This window comes from Camelina sativa, chromosome 18 (assembly GCF_000633955.1).
Source record: "Camelina sativa cultivar DH55 chromosome 18, Cs, whole genome shotgun sequence".
In the NCBI taxonomy this organism is placed as follows: Eukaryota; Viridiplantae; Streptophyta; class Magnoliopsida; order Brassicales; family Brassicaceae; genus Camelina; species Camelina sativa.
The window spans coordinates 19,428,173-19,428,975 of NC_025702.1; the positions used below are offsets into that span (position 1 = coordinate 19,428,173).

An 803-nucleotide genomic window follows, 5' to 3' on the forward strand; every position below is an offset into this window, starting at 1 on the left:
CAACCCTTTTGTGCATAGAAGCAAAAGATTTCTCCTATAAGCTTTTCACAGGAGTGGTAACAATTTCTCAAGTCTGCAAATAAAAAATATTATGGAAGCTTAAGAGGATAAAAAATATTATGGAAGCTTAAGAGGCAAGAGAGGGTCAAACTAGTCAAGGACCAGTCTCTCATCTCTTTCTTCTGAAAATTTGATTATAAATTTTTTGGAGAGGAGACGCTGCTATTATTTATCAACAGAGTGGTTTTCTTGAACCACACATGTAATGTGTATAGAGAATTTAGAAATTAGGAACTCTTTTTCGTAAAAATATATATACTGCTTGACTTGTGTTCTCAATGTACTCATCATATCTCTCTGTTTCAGTAATATCGTTACACTACTACTATTTCAAATTAATAAAGTTTACTAAATAGAAATCAGTTACATAATAAACACAGGAGAAGAGAACCAAACATAAAAAGTCTAAACCAGATTATACCCGGTTTGATTTGAGTTCATTGAAGAACCGGTTTAAACCAGAGATTTATTCCGGATATAATAAAGAAGCTTAGGTTTTTTTTGTTTTTTTTCTTCCGCGAAGCCGACACACATACACACCACCGTTAAGGGGCTAAAACCTTAAAGTAGCCGGAGACAAAGGCCAAGAGCGAAGCTAACATTGTCTGAGTAATTTCGTTGAGAGAGTTTTGAGATTTCTATAGGAGAAGTAACGAGCGAATAATAATAATGGCGGGTGCGGCTTTTGGGCAGTTGAATCTTGAAGAGCCACCTCCGATTTGGGGATCTCGTAGTGTCGATTG

The 803-nt window shown here is 35.7% G+C and overlaps 1 protein-coding gene across 1 annotated transcript in view; it reads left to right on the top strand.

Moving 5' to 3' along the window:
- LOC104762661 (cyclin-dependent kinase C-2-like) overlaps nt 561-803 on the top strand; it is a 4,089-nt gene continuing 3,846 nt past the window's right edge. The window contains exon 1 of the mRNA XM_010485991.2: nt 561-787. Coding sequence (XP_010484293.1) covers nt 730-787 — 58 coding nt within the window. The 5' untranslated portion in view covers nt 561-729. The remainder of the gene's footprint in view (nt 788-803) is intronic.